At 46.1% G+C, this 23,632-nt stretch overlaps 1 protein-coding gene across 1 annotated transcript; it reads left to right on the forward strand.

Annotated features, from left to right (window-relative positions):
* The first annotated feature begins 11,453 nt into the window (after positions 1 to 11,453).
* On the forward strand, positions 11,454 to 20,347 carry LOC127237691 (retinoic acid early-inducible protein 1-epsilon-like). The gene is made up of 6 exons (XM_051206062.1): positions 11,454 to 11,544; positions 15,259 to 15,492; positions 15,772 to 16,047; positions 16,679 to 16,870; positions 19,185 to 19,304; positions 20,304 to 20,347. Exons 1-6 carry the CDS (start codon positions 11,454 to 11,456, stop codon positions 20,345 to 20,347), a joined length of 957 nt encoding a protein of 318 aa, XP_051062019.1.
* The last annotated feature ends 3,285 nt before the right edge of the window (positions 20,348 to 23,632 follow it).

Consider the following 23,632-nt stretch of genomic DNA (forward strand, 5'->3'; position numbering starts at 1 on the left):
TCCCCTTTGGGGGTTGAAGTGCCCTTTCGAAGGGGTCACATACTAGATACCCTTCATATCAGATATTTATGTTACAATTCATTACAGGAGCAGATTACAGCTATGAAGGAGTGACAAAATAATTTTATGGTTGGGGGCAGCACACTATGAGGGATTAACTGTATTATAGAGTCACAGCATTAAAGAAGGTTGACAAACACTGTCCTAGGAGCTGTGCAACCTGAGTTCCAGGTCCCCAGGGCTCCCTTTGATCAGTTGCTGCCTAGTGCTTCAGAGGAGTCTGATGTCTCCACCACAAAGGGAAACAAATTAGAAAGTGCCTGGTCTATTGAGTCTGGGGTGAGTGTGGTTAATGTGCCTTCTCTTTGGACACACAGGAGAGATCTCACAAGGCCACTTGCCCAGTGTCAAGAACCCTGTGAGAAATGCACAGTGATCACCAGTAGTTGTCTTCCGATCTCTCTCTCTCTCTGTATGTGTGTGTGTGTGTGTGTGTGTGTGTGTGTGTGTGTCTGTATATATGTAGGTCTGTTTCTGTAAATTCTGGCTCTCTCCATTGAACAAGGCTTTCGCCTGTGTGAGAATGCCCTGGCTTAAGACCCGGGCCCCCCTCCTCTTGGGGACCTGGATCTTTTCTGGTTCTGCCAAGTCATCCAGAGAGAAACAAACAAACCAGAACCCCTCCACCTACCTGTCCCACTGCTGACTGGGGCACAGTCTCAGTTGACTCTTTGCCTCCTGCTCCTGGTCAGGGCTGGTGTCTGTGTGGAAGTGAGGAGAGGCCAGGCTTCTCATGCAGGACCCTCTGCTAGGGAAGTGGAATGCACATTGGGAGGGAAAATCATCCCCAGGACAGCTCTCCCTGCTCTCCATGTCTGCTCTAAGCAGGGAAAGGGGACCCACCAAGAACTCCTTCTCTTCAAGACTTATGTCCTCTTTTCAACAAATGGTCAATATGATTGTAAAACTCATAACCTGCCATTCTCTGAAAAAGAGAATGGGAAAGAAAATGGCCCCAAGCTCTGACAGGGGCATCACTGACAGATACTGCAGCCTGGAAAATAGATTTTCTCTTCTGACCAACACTGACCAAGGACACGTCACAATTTTCAATACATAATTTTAGGAAGATTAAAGATAAAAGCTGAAATGATTTCATCACCCAGTCGACGCCATATAATAGAAAAAAAAACCACAAACTTTTAAAAGTATGAGGAGGTTCCAGGTGCTGGAAATAGCTCAAATGTATTGGACAACAGAGAACTGATTGGGACAAGACCCTTCACACAAACTGAAGGCATCATCACCTTCTCTGAAGATGACACAGTAGTTAATTTACAGACACCCAGCAAAATGTTGCTATCTTATCCTATGTCAGGAGACTCTCTCCCAGATGAAAGCTCTGCCTCCAATCAAAGATACAGTTGGACTTTGGTTCATATTGACAACTAAGATTCCACAAATGGGACATCTATATCATGTTCCCTCAGGAAGGCTCATGTTCCATCAAGAGGATGAAATGCCTGATTCAGTGTTTATAGTGGTACCTTTTTCTTTCTTTAAGGATTTATCGTTGTTTTATATGTATTCGCCTGTAATCTTATCGTGTGTTTATGGGTGTTTTGCCTGCATATGTGGCCCATGTACATGCATTGCTGGCAGAAGACTAAAGAGGCATCTGATCCCCTAGAACTGGAGTTACAGTTTGAGCCACCATGTAGGCGCTGAGAATTGAACCCAAACATCTAGAAGAGCAGTGATCTTAACCACTGAGCCATCTCTCCAGTCCTTAAAATAATTTCTTTTACAAACCCACAAGTTGGGGTATGGTGAGGACAGATCTCTAAGGCGCGAGGGAAAAGTGTTGGCCATAAACATGATCCAAATACACGTATGCAGGCATAACAATCTCAAAGAATAATGGCACTCTGTTTAGAAGTCGTATTGAAATACAGAGACCCACAGCCAGAAATTGAGCAGAGAGTGAGAGGCCTCGGAACACTCAGCACTAAACTGGATATCTCCAACAAATCCACCCTCTCAGAGGAACCTTCTGAAAGAGGAGGCAGGAAGAGTATAGGAGTCATGGGGAATGGTGGGCACCTAGAAAGCAAGGCTCTCTGCATCAGCCTGAGAAAAGCTCATAGGAACCCCAGGGACTGGAGCAGCATGCACAGGGCCTGCAGGGGTCTGCACCAGGTCCCCTGTGCTTACATTACGGCTTCGCATTTTGTGTTTTTATTGGATTCCTAACCACATGAACAAATGTATCTGTGGCTCTTGTGCCCTCTGCTGGGCTCTTTTCCTTCTGTTTGTGTTGTAGTGATTCAATGTGATAGCTTTTGTTTGATCTTGGTACATTTTTTTAAACTTTACTTAAGCACTGCCTGTTGTAGCAATGTCTGTCCTGGGAAAAGGTCTAAGTGTACTTGGAAAATAATACCGGTTGTGTTTTTCTATGCATAGTTTTGGGTCTAAATGACCTATAGTAGAGGCCCAAGTCCTGATTCCTCACTTGGAAGGATATTTACCTTACTGTGATGTGCAAATGACCAATAAGTCTATGACAACATTCACCGATATTTAGTAGTAGGAAATGCAAATTAAAATAACAGTGAAATAGGTACTTCTTATGTATTAGGTAGCTACTTAAAAAAATAAATATCCTCAAGGATTTGAAAAAAGGTATGTCTCCTGTACTGTGGTAGGTTTTTGTTGTTGTTATTGTTGAGACTGGAATTTGCTATGTAGACCAGGCTACCAATCTTTTATTTTTCATGCCATCAAAGCTGGTAGCACACCAGTGTTGCTCACACATTGCCAAGTTCAGCTGCCACTTCATGATGCCACCTGGCCAATCTGATTTGGATTTCTCTGTGCAGACTCTGGGGAAATACTTTCTTAATGCCCCTCAATGGTTCTGATCTCATATTAATCACAGATGATTCCTCAACCCTAGCCAGATTGGGCAACATCAATTCTTAGCCCAAATATCACACTGATAGCCCCATCCCAATTCTTCATAAAGCCCTTGCTTCCCCCCCCCCCAGAAACTTCTGGAACTGGTCTTCCATTCTCCACATTAATATCAGAATTCTTATTTTCCAAGGACCCACAAGAATGACCCACTTAACTCTTGAGTGTTCAGGAGTGTTTCTGGCTTTGAGCGCTCATATATGCTCAAGACACATCCAGTGTTTCAGTTCACTTCCTGTTGCCTGCCAATCAAGATGTAGAATTCTCAGCTCCAGCACCATGTCTGGCTGTATTCTGCATCCCTCTCTACCATGACAATAATAGACTAAACCTCTGAACACCCCAATTATTATTATTATTACTTCTTTATGAGAGTTGTCATAGTCATGGTGTCTCTTCACAGCTTTAGAAATTTTAACTAAGACAGTTGGATACTGGTTCTGAATTGATGCTGACCCTGGGACATCCCAGGAAACTTTGCTGCCCTCCAGTTAAAGTAGGGGCTTATGGAGGTCAGGTGGTTAGTGGAGTTTTGGATAAAGTCTGACTCACAGTCAGGCCTGTGGTCCGAAAACTCATTCTATGTTGGTTTCCCCATCCCGGAATGTATAATTTGGATAGATGTGCTTAGAAGTCGGAAGAATTCTCACATTGATCTGTGAGGTGAAGGTTATTATGGTTGGAAATGCTAAATGGAAGCCTTTAGAGTTTCCTCTGCCTAGGAAAATAATGAATCAAAAACAGTATCACATCCCTGGAGGGACTGTAGAAATTAGTGCCACCGTGAAGAACTTGGAAGATGTGGAGGTAGAGGTTCCCATCACATCTCCTTTGTGGCCATTGCAAAAGACAGATGGGTCATGGAGAAGGAAAGCTGACTATAGAAAGCGCCATTGAGTAGTGACTCGGATTTCCACTGCAGTGACAGATGCGGGGCCCTTACTTGAGCAGACGTGGCCACAGCACAGATCAAACCTGAGCCCCAGATAAGGCACCATTTCTGGTGTGACAAGCCACGCAATCTGGTGGCAGACTGACTTTCTTAGAGCACTGCATCCATGGCACAGACAATGCTTTGTACTTAGTGGACTATGAAGAGACCTGAATGACCTGGGAGCAAGGGACAAAATCGTGACGATTGTCTTAGCCCCAAATCTTCACCCACTTTTGCCTCCCTGCGTGCACTGTTGAAGTAACAGAAGGACAGATAGACTCTTCTTATAAACAGATAGTCCTCTGAAGCTCAGCCATCTTAGGACACTTAAACCTTGACCAAAGGTAATGTGACTCTGTTTAAAATCCATTTTTTTAAATTAATTCAGAGCCTAACAAACTCAGTGAGAATAAAAGCAATGGTCTTCACCAACAAGGTATTTGTTTTTAACCTCTACCTTTCTTTTTCTTTGTTTAATAATTTTTCTTTGTTGTTTGTATGTTTTCCTTTTTTTTTTTTTTTTTTTTTTTTTTTTTTTTTTTTTTTGAGAGGCAGCCTCTCTCACCTTGTGGCTCTGGCTGGCCTGGGGTTTACTGTGAGGACCAGGGTGGTCTCAAACTCACAAAGATGTACCTGCTGTCCTCCCAAGGGCTGAGGATAAAGGTATAAACCACCACACCCAACCCCCTGTGCTTTTAAAGTAAATTTCACAAACATTCTTACACCCTATTTAATCATTTCCTCCCCACCCCCACCCAAGTCCTTTCTCTCCATCTCCTGGTTACTTTCTGTCTTACTTTCATTTTTTAAGTTCTTGATATGGTTTAGGATTTTCTCAAAAAAGTCACAAAGCCCTTGACACCGGCCACATCTGATTGCTTTTTGTCCTTTAGTAACAGAAGTAAGTTTATTTAAATACTTTATTATAAAGAATTTGCATGGAACTTAAAAACAAATTACTAAAAAAAAAAAAAAAGAAAGAAAAGAAAAGAAAAGTGAAATTGCAAATAGTCAGGCATGATGCCTTTAATCATAGCACTTGGGAGGTAGAGTCAGGCAGATCTCAGAGTTTTGAGCTCAGCCTGGTCTACAGAGGAATTCCATCAGAGCCAGGACTACACATAAACTGCTTCTTAAAACAAAACACAACAAACAAACAAACAAACAAACAAAGCTTGGAAAGGAAATCACATATCCAAATTAATCAGCCTTGATGGTGAGTGCAGGGAAGGGACCATGACCTTGTGGGAGGAAAGAGGGCCAGGGTCTCACCGAATAGAGCCATATGGAACCAGGTGAGTGACAGCTGTCAGATTTAGAAAAAACAACCAAAGCTTGGAATGGTAACAGCTAGAGACTGTGGGCAGTGGGAGCTGGGGAGGGGGCTGGCCGGGTTTGTCTTGGGGCAACACAGGAAATCCCAAGTGAATGAACAGTACAGTTCCTCTATGAGTCACCAGAGCTAAATTGAGGCTTTGCAGGTCTGAGGAAAGGAGCTATGGATTGGACTGGAGTCACCAAGGCAACCATGGCACCCGGGCTCTGGGGCTCCACAGGTGGGCCTGTGAGGGTGTCCAGCCGGTGAGTCCAGATGCTTAGACTGGGGAACCCTGGGTACTGGGACCCAGCATGGAAGAGCCTGGGTCCTGGTTGGCCATAGTAGCTCTATGTAGGGCCCTGTCCCCTAAGACACGGGGTTCTCTCCAGCGTGTCTCTGAGCAATGGTGCTTTCAAGAGGGTCCCCCTCTTTCCCCTCCCTAACAAAGACAGGAAAAGTTACTGCTCTTCAATACACAGGCTCTCCAGGAAAGCCGGGCAGGATTGCACATTTGCTTCCTACTCTCTCTACAAGCTAGCTAGCCCTCCCCCAACCTGGAGATCCACAACCTCTCCAGATTTCCCTGGCCACTCAGCCCTTACCCTCCCTTCCCGACTTCTAACAGATCACAACGCATGCGCTAGTTAGTACACATGCTGCCTTTTTAATTTTTGATTGACTGATTGTGTGGCAGAATCACACTGCATAACCCTGACAGGCTTTGATTCTTAGCAATTCCTTATTCAGTCACCCCAGGCCAAGCTGCATTTCCCTCTTGATTTCCTGAACAATCCTCCAGGCTCTACCTGTCAAGACCTTCCCCACCATTTTTACACCGGAAGGGTTTAACTCTCATTCCTGGGGCCTGAGACCGCAACACAGCAAACCCATGACTCTTAACCACAGAAAGCAAAGCAGGCCCCTCCCTCCAGGAGTTCACCACGTGGGGTGAGGTCTGGGTAGGAAGAAGGGAAAGGGGTTGTTTTTAAGGTTTGCGGTTTTTTTAGTGTAATTACCTTTCAAACTTATTAAAAGTTGCTTTTAAAATACTATTTATTTTAGATTTCAGGCACACACACACGGGAGAACATATATGTGCACCCTCACTAGGTCCTGCCTGCTGGTTGGTACAGTCTGCTGAGCAGAACAGCTCTGGGATGTTGTGTCTTCTGTTGCTGTTAGTGAAAGTCAGGAGACCGCGGCCACAGGTGTGCTGGGATTCACCTGCCTGAGGAAGGGGAGAGAGATCGCGGCTCCAAGCAGATCACAGAGAGGGACCTCTTCCTGAGAGTAATCAGGCCTGAGGTTAAACACGGGAGGATCTGAGATCCGATGCCCAACGTTGTTACAGGGACACGGGGTGAGGATGGGGCGCACAGGTGGCAGCTCCGCTTTCCTTGACAAGTTGCATTGTCACTCCAGGAGGCCTTTCCTGAACACCCAGGCCCCGGGCTGAGTTTGCCATGTGTTCTATGGTGTCTCCTTTTCTTGTGTGCACTAGATTTTCATTCCAGGAACACAGATGTTGTCTATAGTGTAAAAAGGGATAGTGAAGGATGATCTGGCCCTGAGACCAGAGCCAAGGAACCACACCCTGCCCTAAGAGTGTTCAGGACTTGAAATCCCACCAGTCCCTAAGCTTGCTCCAAGATTAGACCACGCAAATCTCACCGATCCCTAAACTAACAATCCAACCAATCCCTGAGCACAGAATGCAACTAATCCTGGAGCACAACATCCAACCAATCACTGAGCTTTGCCAAGAGTCTGACCACGGAATCCCACCATAATCAGGACTCGAAATCTCAATAATCCCCAAGCTTGTCCCAACCTCAGGACTTGAGATAGTACCAATCCCCACCCTGGAATCTGCACCCTGGGAGCATCCATCCCCATGAAAACCTATATAAGCCCTGCATCCTGTTCACTTTGTGGCTGCTTTTCATCCTAGCAGAAGCACCCACTCTCCTGGATTTCCTCCTCCCAATAAATCTCTTGAGTGAGGTTTGTTGTAAGGACTTTCCTTCTGCAGAGTCAACTGCTGCACGACTTTCTCCAAGGGAAGTAAAGCTATTGCAGTTCTGCTGGGTAATTTAGCCTTGGCGGGACAGAGGCCGAGGCATCCCTGAGGCAGGAGGAAGAGGCACTCCCAGGTTGTGCTGAAACAATGGCTCAATGGTTGAGAACTTTCTGTTCTTGCAGAAGACTTAGGACCCACATAGTAGCTCACAACCATCTGTAACTCCAGTTGCCAGGGACCCCATGCCTCATCCAAGTGCCAAGGGCATAGAGCACACATGTGACACACAAACATGCATGCAGACAAAACACTCATACAAATAAAGCAAAGCTCCAAGTGTAAGGCTAGAATGATGGCTCAGGAGGCAAAGGCACTGGCCATGCAACCTGATGACCTAGGTTAGATGATATTTATTCATGAGCTCTTCCTCTGTACCCTTCACAGTTTCATTCCCATTGGAAGTTATACCAACTCAAATTGGCAGGAAGGCCTGACTGAAATTAGCATGGAAAGAAAAGAAGCATTTCAAAATAGAAATAAGAAAGGCCATAGAGAATGTGACCTATGGAGTAGAGTCGGATGCTGTAGCTGGGTATGCAGTCACTTGAATTAACGTCACACTTCCATCCCTAGGTGCTTCCTCATTCTTCCCCTTGGCTTCTTCTTTGATCTCTCATGATCCTTAGCAGCTGCCTCTGTGAACTCTCTTGGAAAGTGACTATGGCTTCCTCAAAGCAGGAAAATGTACTTCTGATGATGTCCTGGGAATTTGTGCCATTTACTGTAAGACCAACCATGACACCAAATTGTGATATTGACTGGAATTTTCTTTGGGATTGCATTCACTCACCAGAGAATCTAGGTGTAACATGTTGTTACCTTGAACTCCCAGAGATCTATCTGTCTTTGCCTCACAAATGATAGATTTAAAGGCATGTGCTGCCATGCCAAGCAAGGACAGTAATTTTTGAACCATCAAATAAACAAAGAAGAAAAATGATAAACGGTAGGCATCATAAAAAACCATCCTAACTGGCTATAATAGAAGGAAATAAGAAATCAATAACAGGAAGATAAATAGGGAATCCTCAAACGTTTCAATGTTGAACAGCATGCTTCTACATAGCTATGTGTTAAATAAAAACTCAATAAGAAAACTGGAAAATAGTTTAACATAAGAGAAAGCAAGCATCTTGTTTTAAAAACACAGGAAAACTTTAATCCTACAGCAAGCTTAAATGGTGGCAAGGGTTGGGCATAGGCAGAGTGGTTTCATCAAGGCCAGAGACTGATCTCTTTCCAATGGGCACAGAGGCCCTCATGTGTTGCTGGCATGAAGGAGATGGACATTTCAATGCATCCTGGGATATTGGCCTCAATGGACACCAAATGTTGCACTTTGACCCAAGCACTGGAAAACTGTCTGAAGTTGGTCCTGGATCCAACGGGATTAAAGAGATGTGGGAGGAAGACAGGGATGTCACTGACTTCTTCAAGATGACCTCACAGGGAGACTGTAGGTCCTGGCTTGAGGAAATAGAGTTGCACTTGGAGAAAAAGCTGGAGCCTACAGGTAACTGGGAGGATGAGAGGAAGCTCTCTGCAGATGAGGTGTGTGTGTGTGTGTGTGTGTGTGTGTGTGTGTGTGTGTGTGTGTGTGTAATAATCTATTGACCTTAAGTTCTTGGGTTAGTGGTAATTTTTTTCCCATCATTCATTTCCTTTCTCACCCTCCCCTACATCATTAATCGTGATTACATTGATCACTCACTGTGGTTCTCACTGACTGTCACAGTCTAAGCATCCCTTTACTTCCTGTCCTTTTCCTCACTCTAGAATCCCTGTTGCTTGTCATCCCACCTGACCTTCCTCCTTCCCTGCCCCCATCCTCACAGGGCATCCACCCTCATGCCTCCCCCTCCCCCCGCGCCCCCCCCCCACCACAGTGAAGATGAGGGCCCACCATCACCCTGCTTCCCCTAACATAGCTGCATAGGGCTTCTGAGGGCAGGGACACCCCCTCTCCCTTCCTACCCAGGACCAACCCAAACAGTTGTTGCCTAGCAACAGGGGAGGGACTCTGTGTGGTGCTGAACTCCCTGAGCACACAGAAGCTAAGGGGAGAGATTTCCTCAGATGTGAGGTCTGGATAAAGACTCAGTTTATGTTTCCACTTCAGCCTCACCAACAGCTGCTCCAGATGTGAGCCAGCAGCCCAACATCTTAGCCCTGCTGATAATCCTCACCTGCTCCCTCCTGTTTCTTATCTGAGGGGAACCCTTGACAATGACAGGTACTGAGTGAGGGCAGTGTTGGGAGTGGGGTGAGGGACAGGTGGGTCAGGAGAGAGGAAGCAATTCCAGGTGATGCTGAGGTGATGGGAAAGAATCAGGCGCTTTAAGCCCTGGGGAGTCGGTTTGGATTCACCAAGAATGGCATTTTGCCAGGTCCCGGAGGCATCTTGAAGGTTCCACAGAGACTGGACAGTGAAGCAAAACAGCAGCAACTCCAGGACGTGGCTAGCCCCCCCCCCCAGCTTTCCCAGGTGTCCTAAAGATGAATGACGCTCCCCACCCCCGTCAGCAGGAACACGGTCTCTAGCCACTTCACCTGCTAGCCCTTTCTAATGCCTCATCTTTTTATAATAAATAAAAAAAAAAAACCAGAATGCTAGTATTCATCTGTACTGGCCTGTTCTTGGGGCTCTGACAGGACACATCCTCAGATGCAGCCACTAAGAGCACCACCTGTGCACATTCACCAAGTTCCCCTTTAAACGGCCCCGCCCACTTCCAGTCCCTCTAGCTCTTTCTCTGGCCCACATCTCTCCTCTCTCCTGATGCTCTCCCTTTTCCTCTTTTTTATGGTGTCCCCCCCCCAATAAAAAACCTCTGCTTGAGTCTTTTCTCAATACATCTTTCTCTTGCGTGCACGCTACTTTTCTTAAATTACAACCGACATTCCTTTTGATTGATCAGCATCTGAAGGGGCGCAGCATAGAAGTCATGGGATTCCTAGGTAAGGGAAGCAGGAGTAGTCTGTAGTGAGTGGCCCTGTATATGGTATGCTGGGTCCGACTGTGATCTGCTCTGACACCTGCTGAAAGGCTGATTCTTTTGCTCATGTCCCCTTAGGACACAGAGTCGGTGATTGAGATGAAGGGACCACGGGGTGTGGGAGCCCCAGAACAACAGTATCTTAGCCTCAGCCCCAGAGTCAGGCCGTCTTTGCAAGAGAGCTAGAGGGACAGCGAGATGGAGCCAGGCAGCAGCGGGCTGAGCAGGGCCTGCAAGGTGAGAGTACCACAGGAGGAGAGCAAGTTAGACGCGGGACCCACCCTAGTGAGTCAGACTGAAGCCGCGCTGCCGACCAGCACTAGGTGGGAAGGCACTAAGTGCAGAAGGAGGAACCAGAGGAATAGGCGTGATTTCTACTTTCTTTCAGGGCCAAACCCGAGCAGCAGCCAATCAGCGGGCCAGGCAGTCAGCTCGAGAACTGGAAACTGCCCCGAGACTAGAAGTGCTCATTTCATAATGGCCCTGGCGAGACATCGAAGTCTTCGAGGTTGGTGGCGATCGGTGGCCTGTGGGCAGCGAGTCGGGGTCTGGTCATGATCCGGGCCGCTGCGGGTCAGCAGAGGGGCAAGGGCGGGGTGGCAGCGGGGCGAGGGCCCCATGGCTCAGGGCGGAGGTTGCCCGACGGGAGCATGGCTGATCCAGCAAAACCATAGTGCCTGAGTACAGGCTTTAAGGCTGTTTACCAGGCTGCACTGGTGCCGGTGGCAGGGCAGGAGCAACACTCGTGGACCAATACCAGCAGGGCGAGGGAATGAGAAGCTGAAGGAATCTGTGCGCCAGGTAGTCAAAACCGTGAACTGGAAGCTATCTGGAGTCCAGAACTGCATTCCTCACACTGCTCATTTCATAGTGGCACACTCCCTGCCACCGAATGTAAGGGACATGGAAGTTTTCAGGGAGAGAGGACCTGAGTCGCACTGCCTTGAGCGATTTCCGAAGGGAGGTAGGAAAAGATGCTAACTAGGAACCGGCATGGCTAGAGCTGGGAAAGGCCTGAATTCACAAACCATGAGCCTGGGGCTTTGCAAATCTCTGCTTGGGGTCCTCTACAAGGCTGTACTGAGGACTCACCGATTCTCTCCACAGCTCCAGTCAAGTCTGTCTGTAGCCTGGTCTCGGGAAGCAGCCATGGCAAAAGCTTCAGCCACAAGATGCAGTCTTTTCCAGACTCTTAGCCTTTTCGTTCTACTGGGCTATCTGGAAGCCACCGTGCTGGCCGGTGAGACACCGGGATTTAACTGGGGGAGGCGGGATAGGGAGTGTGCGGGAGTGGAGGGATGGGGACCCTGCACTACTGAGTCAGGAAGCTCCTGGCCTTCTCTTTTCACCTCATGATGCCTGCCTGCGGTTTGCTGGGGATTCTATTAGCCCAGGGACACAAGTCACTGTCTCTCAGGGCGCAGTAACAAGCCAGGAGCCACACTGATGTACAGTGTTTTTTTGTTTGTTTGTTTGTTTTTTGTTTTGTTTTCTCTCTCTCTCTCTCTCTCTCTCTCTCTCTCTCTCTCTCTCTCTCTCTCTGCTGTAGACTGGTGGGCCTGACTCCTACACGAGCAAGGTGATTTGTAGCAGAAATCCGAATTGTTCTTAATGAAAACTCCTAGTCAGCTATCAGGTGGTGTAGGATTAGGGATAGAGAAGCCCAGCAGCTGGCCACTAGCATTTTCTCTCTCCCAATGCTCAGACCAAAGGGCCACCATGGCCTGCATGAGGATCTGAGACTAGGAAGCCCAGTAAGGCTTTGTTTCTGTGTGTTCAGAACCCTTTTTAAGCTTTTGTGGGAATTCTTGCCAAATATTGGGGGGGGGGGGACAGAAACTTTCATCCTCAGAAATACAGAAAGAATGGTCACTCTTGAGAGGACCTGATCTGTCCTATGAAGGCAATCTGGGTGTGTCTTTGAGGTGGTCCAGTTTTAATTGTTTTTTTAAGATTAATTGATGTTTTGACTGAATGTATGTATGTGCACCAATATGTGCCCGGTGCGTTAAGAGGTCGAAAGAGGGCATTGATCTCCCGGGCATGGAGTTATAGGCAGTGGTGAGCCACCATGAGAGGTTCGTAAATACAGGTTTCTCTCTTGTGTACCAGGTCCTGAATATCCACACAGAGGCTTATATTAATTATAAATGTTGGGATGGCTCAAGATGGTTACTAGCTAGCTCTCACATTCAAATGAACCAATTTTTGTCAGTGTGTATATTGCCACATGGCCTTGTCTTACTGATGTGTGGACGTCTTGCTCCTTGGGAGGCTGCTGGCAACTGCCAGGCTCTGCCTTCCTTCTCCCTAGATCTCCATTTGGCTTCCCCTCACAGCCTTATTACCCCTGGAAATAGGCCAAATCAACTTCCGTTAACAACCAGTGAAAGGAACACACATTCACCGCATACACAAAGAGCATTCCAGAACAGTGGTTGCTGAGAATCAAACCTGGATCCTCTTCAAGAGCAACAAATGCCCTAAAATACTGCACCCCTTACTCTAGCCCCAATGGTTCAGTTTAAACAACGGGCACATGACATATTGTGTGTGTGTGTGTGTGTGTGTGTGTGTGTGTGTGTGTGTGTGTTTCAAGACAGGGTTCTTATGTGTAGCCTTGGCTGTCCTTGAACTTGCTGAGGAGACCATGATGGTCTCAAACTCAGAGACCCTGCCTGCCTCTGCCTCCCAAGGCCTGGGATTAAAGGCGTGCTCCATCTACCACTGTCCGGCTTCTGTGGCTAACAGTATGCCTGCTGGGTTCAAAGGTTGTGCCATCACTGCCTAGAACGTATGGCTAACTAGTGTGGCTAGCTTTGTACTCTAATCTTCAGGCAAGCTTTGTTAGATCATACACAAAATGACACTATAGCCTGGGGTGTCAGAGAACAACAGCTTTCAGCTTCCTGATCATGTTTTACTACATTTTAATTACCAAAATCCAGCCACATCTGTTGGCTATGACCTGCTTGAGCAGTTAGGATTCAAGACGGTCCCCGTACTCACCAATGGACCACTGTCCTTGGTGTCCCTGCATCCTGACCACTCCACGCTGTGGGATTTTTCTGTACCAGATTTGCTGGGATTCAGGAATACAGTCTGCTAACCCCACCCCAGCCCTGAGCCATCACCATCCCTGAGCTCCAGGAAGCTGGTGTCTCCTCCCTGCTCATGCTCTCTGTGCTTCTCAGCAGGGAGCCCGGCATCACACAGAGTACATGGACCTGACTGTTACCAGGTTCCTACAAGCCACTCCTGGAGCACAAGGGTACCGTCTCCAGAAAATCCTGGCTGTTTGCTGGCTACTAAAAGTCCTGTGTTCAAAGCATGAGGACATAGCTAAGTGTTAAAGGGTTGATCCCTGGAATTCCTGTGATGGAGCCAGGCATGGTGCTCTGTGCTTTTATTGTCATTACTAAGAAGACAGAGGCAGAGGAGCCCTGGGGTCAGGGGCAAGCCTGTCTAGTCTACTTGGTGAATGCCAAGCCTCTTAGAGACCTTGTGTAATCAATACTACTGTGACACACTTGTAGAAGTGCATAAAAATATTTTTCTTACTGAAGTCTGGAGGCCTGAGTATAAATGCTTCCAAGACATTTATTATTATTACTATTATTAATTGGTGCATATTTGGAAGTTATATCAGGATGATTTCTTTAAATCACCTTTATAATTCCCTGTTACTGATTTAGCAAAACAGTTTCCTTTCATCAAACGTCCGAGTAGATTTTTCTTACAGATAACTGATGCTTATTCTATGTGATCCGCCAAGGGCCGAGTTTGTGTCCTTTAGTTCAAGCTAGTTCTCTGCCCTGGAGGGCTCCTATTCGTGTTCACCAATCTTCCAGGAGAGAGTGATGAGAGAGAAGGAATCCCAGCCACTCAAGAACAAATTCGGGCCTCAGGAGAGTCGGGAAGGGGAAAGTAGATTGGGGGAAACCACGGGACAGGAAGTCACCGGTGGCAGAAGAGGCAGGGAGGAGGAGGAAGAGGAAGCTGATGGAAGGAGACAGCAAAGGAGGCTGCCAAACTCCAGCAGTGCCGCTCAGAGCAGAAGACGAGGGGAAGGGAGCAGAGGGAAAGGGGTTGTTTTTGTTTTTGATTTTTCAAACACATCCTTTGCATTTCTACTGTTATTACATGGCAAACTTGTTGTTCTTTAAAATTATTATTTATTTTATATTCACACACACAGGCACACGCACGCGCACACACACACACACACACACACACACACACACACGGGAGAACATATATGTGCACCCTCACTAGGTCCTGCCTGCTAGTTGGTACAGTCTGCTGAGCAGAACAGCTCTGGGATGTTGTGTCTTCTGTTGCTGTTAGTGAAAGTCAGGAGACCGCGGCCACAGGTGTGCTGGGATTCACCTGCCTGAGGAAGGGGAGAGAGATCGCGGCTCCAAGCAGATCACAGAGAGGGACCTCTTCCTGAGAGTAATCAGGCCTGAGGTTAAACACGGGAGGATCTGAGATCCGATGCCCAACGTTGTTACGGGGACACGGGGTGAGGATGGGGCGCACAGGTGGCAGCTCCACCTTCTGTGACAAGTTGCATCGTCACTCCAGGAGGCCTTTCCTGAACACCCAGGCCCGGGCTGAGTTTGCCATGTGTTCTATGGTGTCTCCTTTCCCCGTGTTTTTAGTAGATTTTTTTCAGTCCCAGGAACACAGACACTATCTGATGTATTTTATTCATCAACACTTGAGAAGAGTCACTAAAAGGACTTGTGAGATAAATCCTCCTGGTGACAACGTGTGTGTCTCAGGGGTCCTACCAACCTGAGTCAAAGGCGGCACAGCAGTAAGGGTCCAGAAGCCGGCAGACGCCTTCACTAGAAGCCTTGACTTCTTGCCCTTTGGCCAGTGAGGTTGAATCTAGATGTCACCGACCATGACTTCTGCTTTGTACCTCACAGCCATGCGTTTCTCACAGGTGCACACTATCTCAAATGCGCCTTCATTGTCAAGTCTCATCCCGAACATGGAGAGAAAGGTTGGGAAGTGCAGTGCTCAGTGAATGGAGTGCTTTTGCTTCTGTATGGTAACCCAGGAGAGGAGGTCAATGCTTCTAAGGGATGTGCAGATTTGTACCCAAAGCTAAAGGACATTGGAGAAGAGTTGAGGAACCAGCTACTTGACATGGAAAACGAGGCAGTCCTGAGCAGGGGTAAGTACGGGGCAGGGTATAATACAGAAGGTATCAATGAGAAACAGGAAGGGCAGAGCCCGTGTGGGAAGGGGGCTGTGGTTATATTTGCATGAAAGAGCTGCATCCAGCTGTTCCAGGCTGGAAGGACTTGGTACCCAAAGGGTAAGAAAAAACAAGCCAGCAAGGAAAGAAAACAGGTCCTTAAGCGTGCACAGGGAGACTTGACCACTGATGGGATTGGGGGGTGGTGATGGCTCTATTAAGGCAAGAGATGACAGTTTTGTATGTCATTTGCAGATAATCACAACTTGCAGGCAACCATGTTATCTCAGAATACACCAGGACAACTCACTCACAGCTCCTGGAACTTCACCATTGACAACCAGTATTCCTTCTGCTTCGATCGCTTTAATCGAGAGAAGAAGAGATGGGAAGTGACTAACTATAATGCCACAGGTATCGAAGAAAAATGGAAGAATAATGCAGAATTAGCACAAGATCTAGCAACACTCTCCATGGGAGATTCTCATCTCTGCCTCCAAGAAGTCTTAAAGGACTGGAAGGAAACGCCAAGTAAGTAGTAAGGTAGATTATCACGAGGAAACATCCACAGAATGGAAAAGGCATGGCAGTACTCTTGGAAAGTCTGGTGACTTCTTTATGTAGACGTCAGCATGTGTGCATGATAGAAGATTTGATAGCGTGCTTTCTTGGAGGGCTTCCTGTCTGAGATCCAGTGACGACCACAGGGATCTCTCTTTCCCATCTCACCTCCCAATCTTTCCCATTCCCTATTAACCAATGGCCCGGGCGCTACATGGCCTGCTGATGGCCCAAGTCTGTGCATCACTGTGAACTTCCAGCCTTCTCTTCCACACCCAGAGCTGCCCTTCCTCCAGGTCCAATCACTTTGAAAGACTTCACTGTCTTTCTCTGGCAGCAATTAAACACCAGCAATCATGCCAGCATCCAGAAAGTTCTCACCACAGTAAATATGTCACGTTGTAAGACGGCTCCATAGACATCTGTTTTCTTCAGTAATGGAATAAACTCAGCAAGGATGTGGTACACACAACTCCACTCCTGTCTCTAAACAGGACCTTATAGTTATTACGCATGAGTTCCTCGGGCTGCCTGGGGAGAGAAGGTGCTGATGGAGATGTGTTTTTAGCTTTATCCTGAATTTTCCTGATTCTTTTTATAGGACCAACAGCAAGAACCCCAAATATCACAGACGTTGCCTCTGCCATCCAGCCTCCACCTACCAGGCAGCTTCACAATAACAAAAAGGCTATCGCCATAGCAGTACCCATTGCCATCATCCACTTTGGTATTATTATATGGATTAGCATTTACATTTGCAAGAATGTGAAGGGGGAATGTCATCTCCAAGGAGGTAAGGAGCAGGCTGGGGTCGCACTCTGGATCTTGGCAGGGTTAGGCTGCTGAGGACGTGGAACAAGTGTCCCTCTGGGTGCCAAGGACATGAATTCCATTCTTCATGCTTGCATAGCAAGCCTTGCCCACTGAAGCATCATTACACTCCCTCCAACACTGACCTTTTACACTCTGGATGCCAGTTCCGTACAATATCTTCTGCTCAGATGCCAGGAACTGAATGAAATAAGCCTCACCTGCCTATGCCACCACCATGACACTTGCCATGCACTCACTCCATTTAAAGTTGTTTTCACAATCATTAGGACTCCCCATTTTACTGTTTCTGTCTCTCTTCCCTCTGTGCAGCATGGAGGCAAGTGGCCACTAGCATTTTTATTTGAAGAGAAAGTGAGGTAGGAATATATTCCTTTAGTGGGATTATCTCTGTGATCAAAGTCTTTACTATATAGTTGATACTGACATGCGGAATCCACAAGCTGACTGTGCTGACTCACTAAATACCGGGACACAAGCAACATCTTAAAGGCACAGATGGATTAGCATGGAGAGTAGCATGCACTGGCACATGCCCAGCAGAAAGGATACAATGACATACAACTATAGACAGAAATGGAAAGCAGTTACTGCCCCCAAGATCAGAATCACAACCTCAAGATGCTATACAGCTTCCAGCTACCAAATAGCACCCATATGAGGAAAGAGGTGTCATCTGAAGTGTCACTAACCCAGTCATTATTGATGTCCCCATGTCTGTAAAGAACTTAAACACTATAGGAGGTGAGGAACTGGAAAGCCATTGGCACCTGGTGAGGCTCGTGCCATCTTAGGCTCAGGAAGTGAGCCCTAGAGACAGCATGAGATCCTGCCCCAGTGTGTGCCCTGGGCATTGCGACTGCTCTAGTAAAGTTCTCGAGTGTTGAATCTGTTCGTGTCACAGCAAAAGAATAAGAATTTGGAGTCAGTTCTTCCATCCGTATTTATTGTTGCAAAGACTCAGCTCAGGTTGTCGTGTGTGTATCATAGGCTCTTTGGCCTCAGAGACATTACCCTGACCCAAGGACAAGGAGTTGCCATGGGTTGTGGTGTGCTATGACCCAGCAGGGTGGCCATAGGGACACCACAGTTCTCTTCATCAGGAAGACTCCCAAGATACATTATAAAGACATCGCTCAACTCAGTTTTCCTACTTTGTCATCAAGCATTGAACGTTCAGTTTTCTTCACCTACGAACAAGGATGTGGGAGGAGCTGGAGCGCAGGCCTAGAGGAGGGAGCATTAAAAACTTCAGACTGTAGACTTCTTGGAACTTGGAATTTAGGTCTGATGGCAGTCCATTAAAGACCTACAAGACTCTGTTCCTTGCTCTTATGTTTCCATGGCAATGCCATATAGTTAGGCCAAAATGCTATTAGTGCAATTTGTTTTCACTTTCTGGTTTAGTGCTAGGTAGACCCAGGGCAGACAGCTAGGATGCCAGCACTTGAGGAATGGAGCCAGGAGGATCAGGAATAAAGGGCTATGTTTGATTATGTAATGAGTTTGAAGCCAGTTCAAGCTACAAAAGGAGACCTAATCTCAAAGAAAGAGGCTGAGAAATTATTATTATCATTTATCATCATCATCATCATCACTATTATTATACATGGGTTTGTCTTGATGAAAAGCTTATTGGAGAATGGCACTGAATGTTATGCCTGTGTTACTCCACGAATTCGGGGAACTGAGCTATAGGATTTGATAGTCTTTAAGACAAAAACAGAATAGACAAAGTTTATTGAGAGGTGGCTCCACAGGGCATACCTAGAATTCTAGCACTCAGGAGAATGAGGCAAAAGGATCACTAAGTTCAAGGCCAGCTTGAACTTCATGATGAGATCTTGATGAAGCAAAAAGCCAATCAAAGGAGAAGAAGAAGGGGAAGAAGGTGAAGGGAAAGGAGAAGGAGGAGGAGAAGTCTAATTTAATCAATTACTTTACTAGACTTCAGTGCACATAGAACTTCATTACTAATCTTTGTGTCCTTTGGAATTGAAAGAATTATTTACAAAAAGAAATTGAAATTCAATCTCTTCACCAACAACATTAGAATTTGCCATATGCAAAAGTCTAGAGTGAGCATAGAGAAATGTGATGGAGATGGTCAAGACGCTGATTTTCTACTATTATTTCAGAAACTCTGCTGTAGGCATGCTTAGGACAAAAGATTTACATCTAGTATCAGTTAATATGAAACTGTGTGCTTTATTTTGCATTTTAGTATTTAGTAGGTGTAATTGTTTTAAGATACTTTTTATAAAATTTTCCCCTAGGAGAGAGCTTGAACCACACATGTTTGAGCTTGGTTTCCCGAATTCGGGGAAATCGCAGTGCAATGGGTGAACCTCCCCCTGGGAATACCACCAGCATGATCGTGAGGTCTCCCCTGCTAGGTAAGTATTCAAGAAGATTTTTGGTTTTGTGTTTTGTTTTGTTTTGTTTTGTTTTGTAAGCAAAGCACTTGAAAGCTGAAGTAAGAGCCTGTGGTACAAGGGAAGTTCCAAGCAAACTTGGCCCACAGAGTAAAAATTTGCCTCAAAAGAACCACAAAAACACATTAAAAGTAAATTAAAAGGCCAGCTGTTCAACAAATATACTTAGCTGACCTTTTACCTGTTATGATTTTATTCACTCCCTTTTTAAATATATGTCAAAACCTCATTTTCACCTGAAGGACAAAATGACAAAAAGGTTTGAAGGAAATGCACACACACACGCACACACACACACATATAGACCTGCATACACACACACATACACACACACATACACACACAAGCACACACACATACAGAGGCATACACACACTCATATACACACGCACACACATACACACACCCACACTCATGCACACAAACACATGCACATGCATACACACATACAGACACACATACACACATGCACACACATACATACATGCACACAGGCACACACACACACACATACTCACTCACAGGTACACCACACACACACAAACTCACACGCACACACTAGCAGCAGCAGCATTGGGAAGCTGAGCTGCACAGGCTGTGAAGTGTGAGGCCGCCCATCCGAAAGGAAGTGGCGTAGGCTGCAGATGTCCGAGTGCCCACTGTAATTGACACCCCCTTCTCTTCACCAGGTTCTTCTCCACAATCCTCCTCAGCTTCCTCAAGTGCAGTCTGATCTACCATCATTGTCCACAGCTGCCTCTGCCACCCTCTCTTCTCCATCACAGCCAGGACTGAAAACGGCTGATGGTGTTGGGAATCTGCCATTTCACCTCTGAACAAACATGCTGTGGAATATTTCAGTTGCCTGTGACCATGCCACCTCTACCACTCCATGAAGATATGACAGGCCATTGTCAACAGTGACTCCATCTTTATTCCTGTTCCCTTTCACATTCTTAGACTATGGCCATGAGGAGATCGGCCGTTCCCTGCTCCTTGTATAAAATGACGGCCTTCAGGCTGGGTCTTCCCCAAGGTGGCTCCATTTTACAAGCAACAAGTTGATGCCTGGGCATCTCCTGTACACATAGACATGCCTTCAGTCCAGCACCACCCATAAGACAAAGCCAGATAAATGCCTATTCCCAAAAGTAAAAGACATCACTCATAGACACACCAAAAACAATTAGGCCCAAGAGGGTGGGGACATTTCAAAAGTATATCTGTGCTGGAAGTTTATGTCAACTTGACACAAGCTAGTGTTATCTGAAAGGAGGGAATCTCCACCGAGAAAATGTCTCTATGTCATCAAGATGCTGGGCATTTTCTTAATTAGTGGTTGATGGCAGAGTGATGAGGAATGTTCTTCTTGGTATATGTTTCTCTTACTGATTAATGAATAATCCACCGATTAGCTGATTGGCCAGAAAGACAGTGATGTAGCTGTGCAGATATAAGCAGAGACAAACAGGAAAGGGCTCACTTCTCTGCGGAGATTCTGAGCAGTCATGTAACAGGCAAAGGAGTTGTAGGTCTCACATTCTCCAAAAATGAAAAGCTGTGAATTTTTTCCAGACTTATATGGTTTGAATATGCAAGACTCCCTGAGGCAGAGGCCCATAGAACATTCAAACAGCTGAGAAGATGCAGCCTTGCAGATTACTACAGTCAGGGTTTGGACAGGTTTCTGTGTTTTCTGATGGTCCCCTTGGTTTACAGTGCCCCCAAACAGCATGAAGGAGTTTGGAAAGAATGATGCCCACATTCCCAAATATTGTTTATAAATGTTTGTTTTCATTTAAGTGTGTTTGATTATAAATGGTTAATGATCACAGTCAATCTCCTTCTGAAGAAAGAAGGAGGAAATGATATAGAAATGAATACTTTGCATTGGTATGAATTTTCATTTACTGATACAAATTTAAGGTCAATTTTGTTATATATTTCTCCTTGTTTAGGTATTGTGTTTATATATCTCATTTTAAAATGTAATGTATAATTAAATGCAGATGATATATAGTCATCTCTAATAGTAAAAACTTATGTTAGTTAGGTTTTCTAGATATACAGAGATATATAGAGTCTTCAAACCTTTCAAAGACCTTCAGAATATGGCCACACCTTCTCCAACAATAGTGCAACTTCCTATGGGCCAACCTTTCAAACACATGAGTCTGTGTTTGAATAGGGCCAGACCTATTCAAACCAACACAGTCCTGACTCAGACAAGTCTTTCTATCCTATCTCTATGGCTGGATGATATGGGAAGTATCAGAGAGAGAGAGAGAGAGAGAGAGAGAGAGAACATGCCTAATGCTCCTAACATGAATGCTTCTTGGCGATGACACATGACTTGGCTGCCTGTGGTATAATGTTCATTTTTGGCTGTGTTACATTCATTTATGCTATGAAGCCATTGTTTAATGATGTAAAAATGTTGCACTTGTTTTGCTCTGGGAAGGTGTGTTTCTTTTCCTGTCTAAAACATCTGATTGGTCTAATAAAGAGGTGCATGGCCTGTGGTGAGGCAGGAGAGAGGCTAGGCAGGGCTGTCAGGCAGAGAGGATAAATAGGAGAAATCTGGGAAGAAAAGATCAAGCAACAAGAAAAATGGGAAAGAAAAGGGGCCAGACCCCAAACTACACAGCGATCCATGGAGTAAGAAGTAAAGGAAGGTCTATAGAAATAGAGAAAGATAAAGCCCAGAGGCAAAAGGTAGAGACAATAATTTATGTTAAGAAAAGCTGGCTAGAAATAAGCCAGGCTGAGGCTGGGTTTTCATAATTAAAAGTAAGTTTCCATGTAATTTATTTGGGAGCTGGGTGGTGGATCCCCCAAAGAGCCAACCAGTCAAAACAATAACAGCTGCCCACAGAAAGGAAGTTTGCTGTCATACTAGAGGTTTCATGAGACCTAAACTTTACTGTCTCTGAGTGGCAGGCAAGGTGCTTGGAAGATAGCAATCTGAGTGTCTCTAGGTGGCTACCTGGAGCTTCAACCTGTCCTCATAGGCTAGATGACATCAGCGTGTGTTAGGAGAACCAGCAGGGTCTCTAAGAACTTGACACTCCTGAGCACTGGGATGTGCTGTGTATACTTCAACCTTGGACCCACGCCATCTGGCACTCAGTTCCGCTGGACATGTCCTCAACCAAGAGCTTTGGGTGAAATCAGACTCCTAAAGAGCTGAGTAAGAGCAGAGTCTAAGAAACCCAGAATTCAGAGCTTGAAAGAAAAGGGAAGGGTCAGGAAAAGTGTCAACTGTGTAACCTCAGACACAAAAGGGGAAGTCAACCCAAAGGCCAGCAGAGATGGCAGGCCACCACTGACGACAAACACCTGTGCTCTGCACAGTCCCTTCAGGCTGCCGGCAAGAATGACATCAGCTAGACCAGAAGCTTCTTTTGTTCATGCTCCAAAAGCATCCCTCTGCGATGTCTCTAATGTCCTACTCTGAAGCCTGGGCAGTCCTTTTGAGGGGAGAATATTGAAGACAAGAGAGAGGGACACTGGGAACCAAGGCGGACTATGGTGGAAGACAAGCTCTCTGCTCTGCATGTTGATGGGTTTGGTTTTCACCCAGAGCAATGTCAGAAAGATCCTTTTGCTCAGCCTTTCAATGGGTAAGGACCACCAGAGGGAATTGCAAGCCAAGTCGCTTTTCATGGGTCCAAATCTCAGGAACATCTTTCATAGGGGTGTCACGGGCAGCGAGGAGACCACTTTCCATTCAGACGAATACATGAACAAGGGTCATGTGGATAACATGGCCCAAATATAAAAACACCAGTCCTCATCTCTCCCATCACCAGCAGCTGGAGGGCGTTACATAGAAGGAAAATGGTTTAGCTTTAGGAGCTGATTTGGAATTATGAGGATGAAGCTCTGATCCTGTAACCTCTGTGAGAGTCACAGTTACAAACCACAGGAGCCTGAGACACACCACCATACCATCCCCACCAGCATAGGACCTGGCAGTAAGCAGCAGGACATGAAGATGGATGAGGCCTAACCTGTGGGAGAGAGGTATCTGCTACTCGCTGATCCTGTCTGCTGACACCCAGCAGAAGGCCCCTTCACTTAGAGTCTTACAGACCTAGTTAGGCTTTTGCATGGGCTTAAGCTGGTGACTTAATCGACTCTTTGGGTGGCTTAAAACACCAGATTCCCAAATCACCCGGGAGAAGTGAGAATCTCAATGATGGACGATGGAATTTTGTTTTGTGATGGTGTTAATTGGTTTTTTTTTTTAATCCTTTTCAGGTTTCATGTTTAAGAACATGTAAGTA

Source organism: Phodopus roborovskii, unplaced genomic scaffold (genome assembly GCF_943737965.1).
Source record: "Phodopus roborovskii unplaced genomic scaffold, PHOROB, whole genome shotgun sequence".
In the NCBI taxonomy this organism is placed as follows: Eukaryota; Metazoa; Chordata; class Mammalia; order Rodentia; family Cricetidae; genus Phodopus; species Phodopus roborovskii.

What these genes read in the sequence shown, in the direction of transcription:
- LOC127237691 (XM_051206062.1), top strand. Translation starts at nt 11,454, where the DNA reads ATGGCAAAAGCTTCAGCCACAAGATGCAGTCTTTTCCAGACTCTTAGC. An exon ending in CGAGGCAGTCCTGAGCAGGG is followed by an intron (nt 15,493 to 15,771) that starts GTAAGTACGGGG and finishes TGTCATTTGCAG; the next exon opens with ATAATCACAACTTGCAGGCA. An exon ending in GGACTGGAAGGAAACGCCAA is followed by an intron (nt 16,048 to 16,678) that starts GTAAGTAGTAAG and finishes TTCTTTTTATAG; the next exon opens with GACCAACAGCAAGAACCCCA.